The sequence below is a fragment of the Oncorhynchus masou genome, unplaced genomic scaffold (genome assembly GCF_036934945.1).
Source record: "Oncorhynchus masou masou isolate Uvic2021 unplaced genomic scaffold, UVic_Omas_1.1 unplaced_scaffold_2139, whole genome shotgun sequence".
NCBI lineage: Eukaryota > Metazoa > Chordata > Actinopteri > Salmoniformes > Salmonidae > Oncorhynchus > Oncorhynchus masou.
The window spans coordinates 48321-65215 of record NW_027008616.1 but is presented as its reverse complement, the minus strand read 5'-3'; the positions used below and the strand labels follow the sequence as shown (position 1 = coordinate 65215).

Sequence of the window (16895 nt, the reverse complement as noted above, 5' to 3'; positions counted from 1 at the left end):
AGGTTTGAACAGTCTGTTGATATACCAGGGCCTGGGGATGCAGTTAGGTTTGAACAGTCTGGTGATATACCAGGACCTGGAGATGCAGTTAGGTTTGAACAGTCTGGTGATATACCAGGACCTGGAGATGTAGTTAGGTTTGAACAGTCTGTTGATATACCAGGGCCTGGAGATGTAGTTAGATTTGAACAGTCTGATGATATACCAGGACCTGGAGATGCAGTTAGGTTTGAACAGTCTGGTGATATACCAGGACCTGGGGATGCAGTTAGGTTTGAACAGTCTGGTGATATACCAGGGCCTGGGGATGCAGTTAGGTTTGAACAGTCTGGTGATATACCAGGACCTGGGGATGCAGTTAGGTTTGAACAGTCTGGTGATATACCAGGACCTGGAGATGCAGTTAGGTTTGAACAGTCTGGTGATATACCAGGACCTGGGGATGCAGTTAGGTTTGAACAGTCTGGTGATATACCAGGACCTGGGGATGCAGTTAGGTTTGAACAGTCTGGTGATATACCAGGGCCTGGAGATGCAGTTAGGTTTGAACAGTCTGGTGATATACCAGGGCCTGGAGATGCAGTTAGGTTTGTAAGCAGTCTGATGATATACCAGGGCCTGGAGATGCAGTTAGGTTTGTATGCAGTCTGGTGATATACCAGGACCTGGAGATGCAGTTAGGTTTGTATGCAGTCTGGTGATATACCAGGACCTGGAGATGCAGTTAGGTTTGAACAGTCTGGTGATATACCAGGGCCTGGGGATGCAGTTAGGTTTGAACAGTCTGGTGATTTACCAGGACCTGGGGATGCAGTTAGGTTTGAACAGTCTGGTGATTTACCAGGACCTGGGGATGCAGTTAGGTTTGAACAGTCTGGTGATTTACCAGGACCTGGAGATGCAATTAGATTTGAACAGTCTGGTGATATACCAGGACCTGGGGATACAGTTAGGTTTGAACAGTCTGGTGATATACCAGGGACTGGAGATGCAGTTAGGTTTGTATGCAGTCTGGTGATATACCAAGACCTGGGGATGCAGTTAGGTTTGAACAGTCTGGTGATATACCAGGACCTGGGGATGCAGTTAGGTTTGAACAGTCTGGTGATATACCAGGGCCTGGAGATGCAGTTAGGTTTGTATGCAGTCTGGTGATATACCAGGGCCTGGAGATGCAGTTAGGTTTGTATGCAGTCTGGTGATATACCAGGGACTATGCATACAGTTAGGTTTGTATGCAGTCTGTTGATATACCAGGGCCTGGAGATGCAGTTAGGTTTGTATGCAGTCTGGTGATATACCAGGGACTGGAGATGCAGTTAGGTTTGTATGCAGTCTGGTGATATACCAGGACCTGGAGATGCAGTTAGGTTTGTATGCAGTCTGGTGATATACCAGGGACTGGAGATGCAGTTAGGTTTGTATGCAGTCTGGTGATATACCAGGGCCTGGAGATGCAGTTAGGTTTGTATGCAGTCTGGTGATATACCAGGGCCTGGGGATGCAGTTAGGTTTGAACAGTCTGGTGATATACCAGGGCCTGGAGATGCAGTTAGGTTTGAACAGTCTGGTGATATACCAGGACCTGGGGATGCAGTTAGGTTTGAACAGTCTGGTGATATACCAAGACCTGGGGATGCAGTTAGATTTGAACAGTCTGGTGATGTACCAGGGCCTGGGGATGCAGTTAGGTTTGAACAGTCTGGTGATATACCAGGGCCTGGGGATGCAGTTAGGTTTGAACAGTCTGGTGATATACCAGGACCTGGGGATACAGTTAGGTTTGAACAGTCTGGTGATATACCAGGGCCTGGAGATGCAGTTAGGTTTGAACAGTCTGGTGATATACCAGGGCCTGGAGATGCAGTTAGGTTTGAACAGTCTGGTGATATACCAGGACCTGGGGATGCAGTTAGGTTTGAACAGTCTGGTGATATACCAGGACCTGGAGATGCAGTTAGGTTTGAACAGTCTGGTGATATACCAGGTCCTGGGGATGCAGTTAGGTTTGAACAGTCTGGTGATTTACCAGGACCTGGAGATGCAGTTAGGTTTGAACAGTCTGGTGATATACCAAGACCTGGGGATGCAGTTAGGTTTGAACAGTCTGTTGATATACCAGGGACTATGCATGCAGTTAGGTTTGAACAGTCTGGTGATATACCAGGGCCTGGAGATGCAGTTAGGTTTGAACAGTCTAGTGATATACCAGGACCTGGGGATGCAGTTAGGTTTGTATGCAGTCTGATGATATACCAGGGCCTGGGGATGCAGTTAGGTTTGTATGCAGTCTGGTGATATACCAGGACCTGGAGATGCAGTTAGGTTTGTATGCAGTCTGTTGATATACCAGGGACTGGGGATGCAGTTAGGTTTGTATGCAGTCTGGTGATATACCAGGGACTGGAGATGCAGTTAGGTTTGTATGCAGTCTGGTGATATACCAGGGACTGGGGATGCAGTTAGGTTTGTATGCAGTCTGGTGATATACCAGGGACTATGCATACAGTTAGGTTTGTATGCAGTCTGTTGATATACCAGGGCCTGGAGATGCAGTTAGGTTTGTATGCAGTCTGGTGATATACCAGGGACTGGAGATGCAGTTAGGTTTGAACAGTCTGGTGATATACCAGGACCTGGAGATGCAGTTAGGTTTGAACAGTCTGGTGATATACCAGGACCTGGGGATGCAGTTAGGTTTGTATGCAGTCTGGTGATATACCAGGACCTGGAGATGCAGTTAGGTTTGAACAGTCTGGTGATATACCAGGGACTATGCATGCAGTTAGGTTTGTATGCAGTCTGTTGATATACCAGGACCTGGAGATGCAGTTAGGTTTGTATGCAGTCTGGTGATATACCAGGGCCTGGAGATGCAGTTAGGTTTGTATGCAGTCTGGTGATATACCAGGGACTGGAGATGCAGTTAGGTTTGTATGCAGTCTGGTGATATACCAGGACCTGGAGATGCAGTTAGGTTTGTATGCAGTCTGGTGATATACCAGGGACTATGCATACAGTTAGGTTTGTATGCAGTCTGTTGATATACCAGGGCCTGGAGATGCAGTTAGGTTTGTATGCAGTCTGGTGATATACCAGGGACTGGAGATGCAGTTAGGTTTGTATGCAGTCTGGTGATATACCAGGACCTGGGGATGCAGTTAGGTTTGAACAGTCTGTTGATATACCAGGGCCTGGAGATGCAGTTAGGTTTGAACAGTCTGGTGATATACCAGGGCCTGGAGATGCAGTTAGGTTTGAACAGTCTGTTGATATACCAGGACCTGGAGATGCAGTTAGGTTTGTATGCAGTCTGATGATATACCAGGGCCTGGAGATGCAGTTAGGTTTGAACAGTCTGGTGATATACCAGGGCCTGGGGATGCAGTTAGGTTTGTATGCAGTCTGGTGATATACCAGGGCCTGGAGATGCAGTTAGGTTTGTATGCAGTCTGGTGATATACCAGGGCCTGGGGATGCAGTTAGGTTTGTATGCAGTCTGGTGATATACCAGGGCCTGGAGATGCAGTTAGGTTTGAACAGTCTGGTGATATACCAGGACCTGGGGATGCAGTTAGGTTTGTATGCAGTCTGGTGATATACCAGGACCTGGAGATGCAGTTAGGTTTGAACAGTCTGGTGATATACCAGGGCCTGGGGATGCAGTTAGGTTTGAACAGTCTGTTGATATACCAGGGCCTGGGGATGCAGTTAGGTTTGAACAGTCTGTTGATATACCAGGACCTGGGGATGCAGTTAGGTTTGTATGCAGTCTGGTGATATACCAGGACCTGGAGATGCAGTTAGGTTTGAACAGTCTGGTGATATACCAGGACCTGGAGATGCAGTTAGGTTTGAACAGTCTGGTGATATACCAGGGCCTGGGGATGCAGTTAGGTTTGAACAGTCTGGTGATATACCAGGGACTATGCATGCAGTTAGGTTTGAACAGTCTGGTGATATACCAGGGCCTGGAGATGCAGTTAGGTTTGAACAGTCTGGTGATATACCAGGGCCTGGGGATGCAGTTAGGTTTGAACAGTCTGTTGATATACCAGGGCCTGGGGATGCAGTTAGGTTTGTATGCAGTCTGATGATATACCAGGGCCTGGAGATGCAGTTAGGTTTGAACAGTCTGGTGATATACCAGGGCCTGGAGATGCAGTTAGGTTTGTAAGCAGTCTGATGATATACCAGGACCTGGGGATGCAGTTAGGTTTGTATGCAGTCTGTTGATATACCAGGGCCTGGAGATGCAGTTAGGTTTGTATGCAGTCTGGTGATATACCAGGACCTGGAGATGCAGTTAGGTTTGAACAGTCTGGTGATATACCAGGACCTGGGGATGCAGTTAGGTTTGTATGCAGTCTGGTGATATACCAGGGCCTGGAGATGCAGTTAGGTTTGTATGCAGTCTGATGATATACCAGGGCCTGGAGATGCAGTTAGGTTTGAACAGTCTGGTGATATACCAGGGCCTGGAGATGCAGTTAGGTTTGTAAGCAGTCTGATGATATACCAGGACCTGGGGATGCAGTTAGGTTTGTATGCAGTCTGTTGATATACCAGGGCCTGGAGATGCAGTTAGGTTTGAACAGTCTGGTGATATACCAGGGCCTGGAGATGCAGTTAGGTTTGAACAGTCTGGTGATATACCAGGGCCTGGGGATGCAGTTAGGTTTGTATGCAGTCTGGTGATATACCAGGGACTATGCATGCAGTTAGGTTTGAATGCAGTCTGTTGATATACCAGGACCTGGAGATGCAGTTAGGTTTGAATGCAGTCTGGTGATATACCAGGACCTGGAGATGCAGTTAGGTTTGAATGCAGTCTGGTGATATACCAGGGACTGGAGATGCAGTTAGGTTTGTTTTCCTCCATCATCATTCACCACTAATTTTAAATGATCACCAATCAATCATCACATGCTTTCCTTTGTACGTCTCAATACAATAATATATTAATGAATTAAATTAAATGAACCACGTTTTGTATGATTTTTTTTTTCTTATCTCAACTGCGTTGACCACTCCAATCAGCAGATGGCGATGTGCGTCTTTTATGTTCAGGCGACGCTGCCAGAGTGTGACGTATAATATAGTGGACGGGTCGCGTCATCAACATGAACAGTTCAGCCACCTCGGTAGCTTACTAGCCACTAGAGCCGAAATATTGGAGCTCTTTAGAAGCTTTCAGAGGGTAGTGCGAACGGCTTTCTGGCGTTTATATGTGTTTTAAACACATTTATGTCGTCTAGCTGTTACCCCGTTTAATTTCATATTGACGTTGTTAGACATCTAGCTAGCTGGCTAAGTTAGCAATAAGACTAAGCTAGTCGCTGATGCTAGTAAGGTACCAAGCTAACACCCCATGACAGGAGGTCACGAAGTTAATAACTCTCCTCCTGTTAAAGAAGAGGGGGTCTGCTGGACGGAGAAAGACACCCGAGAAAGAAGAGAAGGCTGTCACAGTAATTACAAGTAGAGGGTGAGGATGTTACAATAAAAGAGGAAGAGGTTACAGTGAAAGAAGAGGAAGACGTTTTCAGAGTAAAGAGGAGGATGTTGGCTACCTTGAAAGAGAAAGAGAATGCAGTTTTTGGAATGAAGGAGGAAGGAGACATGACTGTTACAGTGAAAGAAGAGGAAGACGTTTTTGGAGTGGAGGAGGAGATTACTGTCACATTGGAGGAGGACGAAGAAGAGAAGACTGGAGAACTGATTAACACCAGTAAATACAGTGAGTACTATCTTTATAAAACAGGGACATTGATCTGATTAACACCAGTAAATACAGTGAGTACTATCTAATAAAACAGGGACATTGATCTGATTAACACCAGTAAATACAGTGAGTACTATCTTTATAAAACAGGGACATTGATCTGATTAACACCAGTAAATACAGGGAGTACTATCTAATAAAACAGGGACATTGATCTGATTAACACCAGTAAATACAGTGAGTACTATCTAATAAAACAGGGACATTGATCTGATTAACACCAGTAAATACAGTGAGTACTATCTTTATAAAACAGGGACATTGATCTGATTAACACCAGTAAATACAGGGAGTACTATCTAATAAAACAGGGACATTGATCTGATTAACATCAGTAAATACAGTGAGTACTATCTTTATAAAACAGGGACATTGATCTGATTAACACCAGTGTGATTTTACATTCTACACTTGGATATGTAGGAATTGGAAAAAGCTAACGTTAATGGTTCAAATGCTTAATTTAATTTTTAAACAACATTTTAAAACTTTGCTTAATACCTCTCTGTAGTGCTTTGCTCAGTCTCTATACTCGACATCACATGACAGCAAATTCATTATATATATTTTAAATATGATTAAATATCAATGGTGTTATTATTAGCCCCTTCGTTTGTTGTTGTTGTAAGTTAGACAGACTGATCTGACTGAAATTGTCACGTTTGTCATATTGATGAGACCAAGGCGCAGCGTGATAAGCATACATTCTTCTTTTAATGAAGGAAAAACACTAAACGAACTAACAAAGAAAGAAAACGAACGTGAAGCTATATAACACGAAAGTGCTGACAGGCAACTACACATAGACAATAACAACCCAAAAAATAACCAAGGAATATGGCTACCTAAATATCGTTCCCAATCAGAGACAACCATAGACATATAATCACCAGACTAGCAAAACCCCTAGACAATACAAAACCACTAGACATACAAAACCCCTAGACAATACAAAACCCCTAGACAATACAAAACCCATATACATACAAAACCCATAGACAATACAAAACCCCTAGACATACAAAACCCCTAGACAATACAAAAACTAAACAAACCACCCTTGTCATACCCTGACCTAACCAAATAATAAAGAAAACAAAGATAACTAAGGTCAGGGCGTGGCAGAAATATCTATTATATCATGTATTACAGTCAACTCTGATTTCAAATGATGAAGAGGACAGAATCAAGACAAGGAAGGATCATTTTGATCTGGAATGTTCTAAAATAAAAAAAGGCAGGAGAACAGGTTGGAATTGATATTGATATTAAACAGGTTGTAATTGATATTGATGGTAGAAGTGGAGATCAGTTGATGAATTGCCTAGCAGGGCTGTGGGACAGTGGAGATTAGGAATAATTCAAATGGAACTCTTAACAGCCATTACCCAGGGATCATCATGAAGAACTAACAGCCATTACCCAGGGATCATCATGAAGAACTAACAGCCATTACCCAGGGATCATCATGAAGAACTAACAGCTATTACCCAGGGATCATCATGAAGAACTAACAGCCATTACCCAGGGATCATCATGAAGAACTAACAGCCATTACCCAGGGATCATCATGAAGAACTAACAGCCATTACCCAGGGATCATCATGAAGAACTAACAGCCATTACCCAGGGATCATGAAGAACTAACAGCTATTACCCAGGGATCATCATGAAGAACTAACAGCCATTACCCAGGGATCATCATGAAGAACTAACAGCCATTACCCAGGGATCCTCATGAAGATCTAACATCCATTACCCAGGGATCATCATGAAGAACTAACAGCCATTACCCAGGGATCATCATGAAGAACTAGCAGCCATTACCCAGGGATCATGAAGAACTAACAGCTATTACCCAGGGATCATCATGAAGAACTAACAGCCATTACCCAGGGATCATCATGAAGATCTAACAGCCATTACCCAGGGATCATCATGAAGATCTAACAGCCATTACCCAGGGATCATCATGAAGAACGAACAGCCATTACCCAGGGATCATCATGAATAACTAACAGCCATTACCCAGGGATCATCATGAAGAACTAACAGCCATTACCCAGGGATCATCATGAAAAACTAACAGCCATTACCCAGGGATCATCATGAAGATCTAACATCCATTACCCAGGGATCATCATGAAGAACTAACATCCATTACCCAGGGATCATCATGAAGAACTAACAGCCATTACCCAGGGATCATGAAGACCTAACAGCTATTACCCAGGGATCATCATGAAGAACTAACAGCCATTACCCAGGGATCATCATGAAGAACTAACAGCCATTACCCAGTGATCATAATGAAGATCTAACAGCCATTACCCAGGGATCATCATGAAGAACTAACAGCCATTACCCAGGGATCATCATGAAGAACTAACAGCCATTACCCAGGGATCATCATGTGCAAGTGCTTGTTAAGGAGTTCAGTTTCAATATTTTTTTAGGGGGGGTCGAGGTGAGGAGGAGGATTATTTAAGATGCTGTTTAAGATGTTTCTGATGTTTTCGGAAGATGGGCGAGGCCTCTGTTGTCCTAGCTTCAGGGGGAAGCATGTCTCATCATTGGGGTGCCATGACAGAGAAGTGCTTGGACTGGGCAGAGCGGGATCCACACTCCCGTTAGGGTGGGAGGGCCAAGAGACTTTAGGTTGCAGAGCAGAGTGCTCCGGTTGGGGTGTAGGGTTTGAGCATAGCCTGAAAGTAGGGAGGGGCAGTTCCTCTTGCTGCTCTGTAGGCAAGTATTATTACCTGCGCTACTTCCTGTGTGAGGTAAGGTCGTAATCTACAGATGTTGTAGACCACGACCCTGCAGGAGTGAGTCACTGATTTGACGTTTGCAGAGAACGTCAGGGTGTTGTCAAAGGGTCACGCCAACGTTCTTTGCACTCTGGGAGGAAGACAGCGTGTCAACCGTGATGGAGAAAGAGCAGCTCTGACTTCTCGAGGTTGAGTTTGAGGTGGCCGACATCCAAGTTTCAGGCACACAGAGATACATGTCTTCATCTGGGTTTCAGAAGGGGGAAGGAGAAAAGTAGTAGAGTTTCATCCTCATAGCAGTGATAGGAGAGACCATGTGAGGATATGACAGAGCTGAGTGACTTGGTGTATAGACCGAAGAAGAAAGGGCCTAGAACCAAGCCCTGGGGGACACCAGTAGCAAGAGTGCGTAGTGCAGACACAGATCCTCTGAACGTCACCTGGTATGAGTGGCCTGTCAGTTAGGATTCAAGAGTGTTTCAGAGCCTGAGACGCCCAGTCCTGAGAGAATAGAGAGGAGGATCTGATAGAGCCTGAAACACCCAGTCCTGAGAGGATGGGGAGGAGGATCTGATAGAGACTGAGACGCCCAATCCTGAGAGGACGGAGAGGAGGATCTGATGATTCATAGTGTTGAAAGCAGCAGATAGATCTAGGAGGATGAGAACAGAGAGAGAGAGAGAGTCAACTGCTTTGGTAGTCTCCAGGACACAGAGATGAGCAGTCTCGGTTGATTGACCCGCCTTGCCGTCTGACTGGTTAGAGTCAAAAAGATCGTTCTCGGAGAGAGGATAACGAAAAAGTTGATCAGTGACAGAACGCTCAAGTGCTTTGGAAAGGAAAGAAAGAAGGGAAAGAAAGAAGGGATAGCTGTAGTTTTTTAACATCAGATGACTCGAGTTTTTGGTTTCTTGAGGAGGGGGAGCGACTAGGGCCATTTTGAAGGCAGAGGGGACGCGGCCAGTGGTCAGAGATGAGTTGAGGAGGGAAGTGAGGAATGGGAGAAGGTCTCCAGAGATGGTCAAGAGGAGGGAGGAGAGGATGGAGGAGGGAGGAGGGGACGCGGCCAGTGGTCAGGGATGAGTTGAGGAGGGAAGTGAGGAATGGGAGAAGGTCTCCAGAGATGGTCAGGAGGAGAGGAGAGAGGGGACGCGGCCAGTGGTCAGGGATGAGTTGAGGGAAGTGAGGAATGGGAGAAGGTCTCCAGAGATGGTCTGTAGAAGGGAGGAGGGGATGGATGGGGTCAAGCGGGCAGGTTTTTGGGCAGCCAGACCTCACTAGTCGTAGGATTTAATCTGTAGAGAAAGGGGAGAAAGAGGTCAAGGCGTAGGGTAGTTCTGTGTGAGTGGGACCAGTGGACTCAATAGGCTGAGTGGATGAGACCAGTAAACTCAATAGGCTGAGTGGATGAGACCAGTGGACTCAATAGGCTGAGTGGATGAGACCAGTAAACTCAATAGGCTGAGTGGATGATACCAGTGGACTCAATAGGCTGAGTGGATGAGACCAGTGGACTCAATAGGCTGAGTGGATGAGACCAGTAAACTCAATAGGCTGAGTGGATGAGACCAGTAAACTCAATAGGCTGAGTGGATGAGACCAGTGGACTCAATAGGCTGAGTGGATGAGACCAGTGGACTCAATAGGCTGAGTGGATGAGACCAGTAAACTCAATAGGCTGAGTGGATGAGACCAGTAAACTCAATAGGCTGAGTGGATGAGACCAGTAAACTCAATAGTCTGAGTGGATGAGACCAGTGGACGAGACCAGTAAACTCAATAGGCTGAGTGGATGAGACCAGTGGACTCAATAGGCTGAGTGGATGAGACCAGTGGACTCAATAGGCTGAGTGGATGAGACCAGTAAACTCAATAGGCTGAGTGGATGAGACCAGTGGACGAGACCAGTAAACTCAATAGGCTGAGTGGATGAGACCAGTGGACTCAATAGGCTGAGTGGATGAGACCAGTGGACTCAATAGGCTGAGTGGATGAGACCAGTAAACTCAATAGGCTGAGTGGATGAGACCAGTGGACTCAATAGGCTGAGTGGATGAGACCAGTGGACTCAATAGGCTGAGTGGATGAGACCAGTAAACTCAATAGGCTGAGTGGATGAGACCAGTAAACTCAATAGGCTGAGTGGATGAGACCAGTGGACTCAATAGGCTGAGTGGATGAGACCAGTGGACTCAATAGGCTGAGTGGATGAGACCAGTGGACTCAATAGGCTGAGTGGATGAGACCAGTGGACTCAATAGGCTGAGTGGATGAGACCAGTAAACTCAATAGGCTGAGTGGATGAGACCAGTAAACTCAATAGGCTGAGTGGATGAGACCAGTAAACTCAATAGGCTGAGTGGATGAGACCAGTGGACTCAATAGGCTGAGTGGATGAGACCAGTAAACTCAATAGGCTGAGTGGATGAGACCAGTAAACTCAATAGGCTGAGTGGATGAGACCAGTGGACTCAATAGGCTGAGTGGATGAGACCAGTAAACTCAATAGGCTGAGTGGATGAGACCAGTGGATGAGACCAGTAAACTCAATAGGCTGAGTGGATGAGACCAGTAAACTCAATAGGCTGAGTGGATGGGACCAGTAAACTCAATAGGCTGAGTGGATGAGACCAGTAAACTCAATAGGCTGAGTGGATGAGACCAGTGGATTCAATAGGCTGAGTGGATGAGACCAGTGGATTCAATAGGCTGAGTGGATGAGACCAGTAAACTCAATAGGCTGAGTGGATGAGACCAGTGGACTCAATAGGCTGAGTGGATGAGACCAGTAAACTCAATAGGCTGAGTGGATGAGACCAGTGGACGAGACCAGTAAACTCAATAGGCTGAGTGGATGAGACCAGTGGACCCAATAGGCTGAGTGGATGAGACCAGTGGACTCAATAGGCTGAGTGGATGAGACCAGTAAACTCAATAGGCTGAGTGGATGAGACCAGTAAACTCAATAGGCTGAGTGGATGAGACCAGTGGACTCAATAGGCTGAGTGGATGAGACCAGTGGACTCAATAGGCTGAGTGGATGAGACCAGTAAACTCAATAGGCTGAGTGGATGAGACCAGTAAACTCAATAGGCTGAGTGGATGAGACAGTGGACTCAATAGGCTGAGTGGATGAGACCAGTGGACTCAATAGGCTGAGTGGATGAGACCAGTAAACTCAATAGGCTGAGTGGATGAGACCAGTGGACTCAATAGGCTGAGTGGATGAGACCAGTAAACTCAATAGGCTGAGTGGATGAGACCAGTGGATGAGACCAGTAAACTCAATAGGCTGAGTGGATGAGACCAGTGGACTCAATAGGCTGAGCGGATGAGTAGTGGATGTCGTCAAAGTGGTTGAGAGAGAGAGAGAGTTTGCGGTGGTGCATGACCATCTGGGTACGGTCTGAGTGGTTAGGGGTTGGAGGAAAGCGAGACCGAAAAGGAAACAAAGTTGTGATTAGAGACCTGGAGGGGGGATGCAGTGAGATTAGTAGGAGAACAGCCTCTAGTAAAGATGAGGTCCAGCATATTGCCTGTCTTGTGAAGTGGGAGGGGACTGGGAAAGTGGGAGGGGACTGGGAAAGTGGGAGGTGATTGGGAATGAGAGAGTTGGAAATAAATAACTTGAAGGCAAACGTCGGGAGGTTGAAGTCGCCAAGTACAAAGAGCGGTGAGCCATCGACAGGAAATTAGCTTATCAAGGTCTCAAGATCATTGAGGAACTCTCCAAGGGCACCTGGTAGATGACAATGTTAAGCTTGAGTGGAAAAGTGACAGCATGGAATTCAAATGTGGAGATGGACAGGTGAGGGAGAAAAGAGAAAATCTCCACTTAGGAGAAATGTGTAGCCCTGTACCACCACCGCGATGACCAGTAGCAGTGTTCTCTGGGGTCATCCATGTCTCCATCAGGGCCAAAATGTCAAGGGACTGTAGGGCAGCATATAGGCTGAGATTAACTCAGTGTTCTTGAACAGCAGATCCGCAGTTCCAAACAATACCAGAAATCCGGAATTCCACGCAGGGAACACTAAACCAGAGATCTGGAATTCCACACAGGGAACACCAATCAACTACCGGCAATCAACAGAATCAATCAATCAACTACCGGCAATCAACAAAATCAATCAATCAACTACCGGCAATCAACAAAATCAATCAATCAACTACCGGCAATCAACAAAATCAATCAACTACCGGCAATCAACAAAATCAATCAATCAACTACCGGCAATCAACAGAATCAATCAATCAACTACCGGCAATCAACAGAATCCAAATGTACAGTTGAGACAATGTTGAGACAATCTAGTCCAGAGTAAACAGTTTTATGTTGAGACAATCTAGTCCAGAGTAAACAGTTTTATAATTTGGAGCTTTAATTTAGGTCTCTCTGTTTAACCAAATACTCTGTCTTTGGCAGGAGAGAGACCAGACTCTCACTCTGACAGCAGGAAGAGTCCTTCAGAGGAACCAGACCCAGAGACGCCCAAACCAGCGAGACGACACCCCTGCTCGCAGTGTAATAAGAGTTTTAAGTGGTTATGGAAGCTGAAAGAGCATGACAGAACACACACAGGAGAAAAGCCTTACCACTGCTCTCAGTGTGGAAAAGGTTTTACCAACTTAGGGAACCTAAAAAAACATGCAAAATTACACACAGGAGAGAAGCCTTTCCAATGCTCCCAGTGTGGAAAGGGTTTTACACGGTTAGGGAACCTGAAGGACCATAAAAGAGTACACACAGGAGAGAAGCCTTTCCAATGCTCCCAGTGTGGAAATGGTTTTACTCAGTTAGGGAACCTGAAAAGGCATGAGAGAATGCACACAGGAGAGAGAACTTTCCAATGTTCCCAGTGTGGAAAGAGTTTCACACGGTTGTGGAGCCTGAAAGAACATAAAATAGTTCACACAGGAGAGAAGCCTTTCCAATGTTCCCAGTGTGGAAAGGGTTTTATTCTGTTAGGGAACTTGAAAAAGCATGAGCGAACACATACAGGAGAGAAGCCTTTCCAATGTTCCCAGTGTGGAAAGAGTTTTACACGGCTAGGGAGCCTGAAAGCTCATGAAAGCGTACACACAGGGGAGACATCTTACCATTGCTCTCTGTGTGAAAAGAAATTTACCAAGTTAAAGAACCTAAAAAAACATATAAAATTACACACAGGAAAGAAACCTTTCCAATGCACCCAATGTGGAAAGAGTTTTACACGGTTAGGAAACCTGAAGGATCATAAAAGAATACACACAGGCGAGAAGCCTTTCCAATGTTCCCAGTGTGGAAAGAGTTTTACACGGTTAGGGAACCTGAAGGACCATCAAATAATGCACACAGGAGAGAAGCCTTTCCAATGTTCCCAGTGTGGAAGTGGTTTTACCCAGTTAGGGAACCTGAAAAGGCATGAGAGAATGCACACAGGAGAGAGAACTTTCCAATGTTCCCAGTGTGGAAAGAGTTTTGCACAGTTAGGGAGCCTGAAAGAACATAAAATAGTTCACACAGGAGAGAAGCCTTTCCAATGCTCCCAGTGTGGAAAGGTTTTTACCCTGTTAGGGAACTTGAAAAAGCATGAGAGAATACACACAGGAGAGAAGCTGTTCCAATGTTCCCAGTGTGGAAATAGTTTTAAAAGTTTAGGGAGCCTGAAGGAGCATGAAAGAACACACACAGGGGAGACATCTTACCATTGCTCTATGTGTGGAAAAGATTTTACCAAGTTAGGGAACCTAAAAAAACATATAAAATTACACACAGGAGAGAAACCTTTCCAATGCTCCCAATGTGGAAAGGGTTTTACACGGTTAGGGAATCTGAAGGACCATAAATTAATACACACAGGCGAGAAGCCTTTCCAATGTTCCCAGTGTGGAAAGGGTTTTACCCAGATAGGGAACCTGAAAAGGCATGAGAGGACACACAGTCTTAACAATGACCCCAGGAGTTGGAACCAGTTCAGAAAACAGAACAGAAAACCGCAAAAAATGTGTTTTATTGAGGAACAGAAACAGAACCGGGAAAGAAAGTGATCTCTAGCGTACTGGAACAGAAGCATTATTTTAATAGTATGGTAACCGGTTAATAACGTTCTTTTAAAGTAACTGTCCTGTGAAAATCTAACTTTTTAAAGTTAATCCTTTCCGAGCTCATATCCAAATAATGTTGTTGACTCGTCCGATTCTAGTATTTGAGGCCAAAGCATAAATTACAGATGGAATTTAAAAATTACTATTTCCCAATAGAACATCTCCCTGAGGAGGATGAACTGGCCAATCAACGGTCTTGAGGACAATGAGCTGGCCAATCCACGGTCTACTCGTGTTATTTTTTGTGACCAGTATACACCCACACCATTCTATTAGGAAGGCGTTCTTAATGTTTTGTCCACTCTGTGTTCCTCTGCATGATATATTGTTACACCTTGTAGGAGCAGTATAGACCTAGTCTGTTCATTATATATGTTAATCTGATCTGTTTGTTTGACTGAATTAATTATATTTATTATTATTATTAATTATATATCAAATTAATAAGACGTTGCCTTAAATGCAGATGTGTAGAAGATGTTTGTTTAGTGCAGATTTTATATGATTTAAAACAATCAATCACTTGCTTCTCTTTATGTCTCAATATAATATTGTTATCTAATGAATTAAATGAATGAAAAATACACTTTTTTTGTTGTCAACGTCCGGATCAGTAGCATCAGTTAAACCTTACACACACACAGACACACACACACACACACACACACAGACACACAGACACACACACACACAGACACAGACAAGTGCCTGATAGGCTATCTCTGATAAGCAGGAAAGTGCTAAGAATAGATATATATATTAATTTGTTAATTATTAATATATGTAGCCTTAGAAATAAGGTTCATGAAATCAATAACTTGTTAACATCGGATAACGTTCATATACTGGCCACCTCTGAAACTCACTTAGATATTTCCTTTGATACAGCAGGAGCAATACAGGGATATAACATCTACAGAAAAGACAGGAATGCCAATGGGGGAGGTGTTGCTGTATACAATGGGGGAGGTGTTGCTGTTTACAATGGGGGAGGTGTTGCTGTTTACAATGGGGGAGGTGTTGCTGTTTACAATGGGGGAGGTGTTGCTGTATATAATGGGGAGGTGTTGCTGTATATAATGGGGGAGGTGTTGCTGTATACAATGGGGGAGGTGTTGCTGTATATAATGGGGGAGGTGTTGCTGTTTACAATGGGGGAGGTGTTGCTGTATATAATGGGGGAGGTGTTGCTGTTTACAATGGGGGAGGTGTTGCTGTATACAATGGGGGAGGTGTTGCTGTTTACAATGGGGAGGTGTTGCTGTTTACAATGGGGGAGGTGTTGCTGTTTACAATGGGGGAGGTGTTGCTGTTTACAATGGGGGAGGTGTTGCTGTTTACAATGGGGGAGGTGTTGCTGTTTACAATGGGGGAGGTGTTGCTGTTTACAATGGGGGAGGTGTTGCTGTTTACAATGGGGGAGGTGTTGCTGTTTACAATGGGGGAGGTGTTGCTGTTTACAATGGGGGAGGTGTTGCTGTTTACAATGGGGAGGTGTTGCTGTATGTTCAGAGCCATATTCCTGCTTAGAGAAGATCTCACATTAAATACTGTTGAATTGCTGCTGTTGCAAGTTCACCTGCCTCATTTAACCTGTTGAAACTCTAGGGCGCAATTCCATTTTTGGATGAAAAACGTTCCCGTTTAACTTCTTGGAACTCTAGGGGCGCAATTTCATTTTTGGATGAAAAACGTTCCCGTTTTAAACAAGATATTTTGTCACAAAAAGATGCTCGACTATGCATATAATTGCTACTGTTCGAAAGAAAACACTCTGACGTGTCCAGAAATACAAAGATCTTCTCTGTGCGTGCCCTTTAACGTGAGCTTCAGGCAAAACCAAGATGAGATGGCATCCAGGAAATGACAAGGATTTTTGAGGCTCTGTTTGTCATGATCTCCTTATATGGCTGTGAACGCAAGAGGAATGAATCAACCCTCTCTGTCGTTTCCCCAAGGTGTCTGCAGCATTGTGACGTATTTGTAGGCAGATCATTGGAAGATTGACCATAAGAGACCACATTTACCACGTGTCCGCCCGGTGTCCTGCGCCGAAATTGGTGCGCAAAAGTCACCTGCCAGTATTTTTCCAAGGAATACAGAGGAAAGCAAGCTTCCACGAACTGCATGTCAATGAAGAGATATGTGAAAAAACACCTTGAGGACTGATTCCAAACAACGTTTGCCATGTTTCGGTCGATATTATGTAGTTAATCCGGAAAAAGTTTTACGTTGTAGGTGACTGCATTTTCGGT

The 16895-nt window shown here is 44.8% G+C and overlaps 1 protein-coding gene across 1 annotated transcript; it reads left to right on the top strand.

Moving 5' to 3' along the window:
* Nucleotides 1-5136: 5136 nt before the first annotated feature.
* Nucleotides 5137-15321, top strand: LOC135532985 (gastrula zinc finger protein XlCGF57.1-like). Its single transcript, XM_064960396.1, has 2 exons — nt 5137-5740; nt 12980-15321. The coding sequence occupies exons 1-2, from the start codon at nt 5563-5565 to the stop codon at nt 14581-14583; spliced, it is 1782 nt and encodes a 593-aa protein (XP_064816468.1). The 5' UTR covers nt 5137-5562; the 3' UTR covers nt 14584-15321.
* The last annotated feature ends 1574 nt before the right edge of the window (nt 15322-16895 follow it).

Excerpts from the sequence above, each read along its gene's own strand:
- LOC135532985 (XM_064960396.1), top strand. The coding sequence starts at position 5,563 with ATGTTGGCTACCTTGAAAGAGAAAGAGAATGCAGTTTTTGGAATGAAG. Across the intron at positions 5,741-12,979 it reads GATTAACACCAGTAAATACA|GAGAGAGACCAGACTCTCAC; the intron begins GTGAGTACTATC and ends TGTCTTTGGCAG.